General features: G+C 65.4%; 1 protein-coding gene across 1 annotated transcript in view; it reads right to left on the bottom strand.

The window, feature by feature from the left end:
* Nucleotide 1: 1 nt before the first annotated feature.
* The window catches only part of LOC104389675 (zinc finger protein 704-like), an 8949-nt gene continuing 8118 nt past the window's right edge, over nucleotides 2-832 (bottom strand). The window contains exon 7 of the mRNA XM_009998711.1: nucleotides 2-113. Within this exon, the coding sequence (XP_009997013.1) occupies nucleotides 2-113 (112 nt within the window). The remainder of the gene's footprint in view (nucleotides 114-832) is intronic.

Genomic DNA, 832 nt, shown 5'->3' with positions numbered 1-832 from the left:
GTCAGTCGAGGAAGCGCTGGCAGGCCTTCTTCCAGCGGCACGCCGTGCACCACAGCTCCCGGTTCTCCATCCCGTACACCTTGCGGCACTTCTTGGCCTCCCCCCGCGGCCTCCTGCGGGCAGGGGGGACCCCGTCACTGCCGGGTTAGGGGGGACACACGCACGACATGGCACACGGGGACGGGAAACTGAAGGAAACGGAGCGTGTCAGCACTGCCAGGCAGGGAGCATCCCCTGTGCTGGGCACTGGGGAGGGGGCAGCTCGAATTCTGGGGACAGGGCTGGGCCCCTCAGGACAAGAAGGACATGGAGGGGCTGGAGCGTGTCCAGGGAAGGGCAAGGGAGCTGGGGAAGGGGCTGGAGCAGAAGGAGAAGGGGCTGGAGAAGTTGTGAGGAGCAGCTGAGGGAGATGGGGGTGTCCAGCCTGGAGGCTGAGGGGAGACCTCGACTGCCTGACAGGACATGGGATGGAGGTGGCAGTCGGTCTCTTCTCCCAAAGCACAGGTGATACAAGAGGAAATGGCCTCAAGTTGTGCCAGGAGAGGTTTAGATGGGATCTTGGGAACGATTCCTTCCCCCAGAGGGTTGTCAGAGCCCGGCCCAGGCTGCCCAGGGAGTCCCCATCCCTGGAGGGGTTTCCAAGCCCTAGAGATGGTGCTGAGGGACACAGGTCAGTTGGTGGCCTTGGCAGTGCTGGGAGAACGGCTGGGCTGGAGGACCTGACAGGTCCCTTCCAACCAGAACGATCCCCCGGCTCCACGGGGAAGGGGCAGGGACTCACCTGGGGGCAGCGGGCGGCTTGTGCGGCGGCGCGGGGGACAGCGGGGACACC

The sequence above is a fragment of the Chaetura pelagica genome, unplaced genomic scaffold (assembly GCF_000747805.2).
Source record: "Chaetura pelagica isolate M959 unplaced genomic scaffold, ChaPel_1.0 scaffold275, whole genome shotgun sequence".
NCBI classification, from domain to species: Eukaryota; Metazoa; Chordata; class Aves; order Apodiformes; family Apodidae; genus Chaetura; species Chaetura pelagica.
This window is presented reverse-complemented; position numbering and strand designations above follow the sequence as displayed.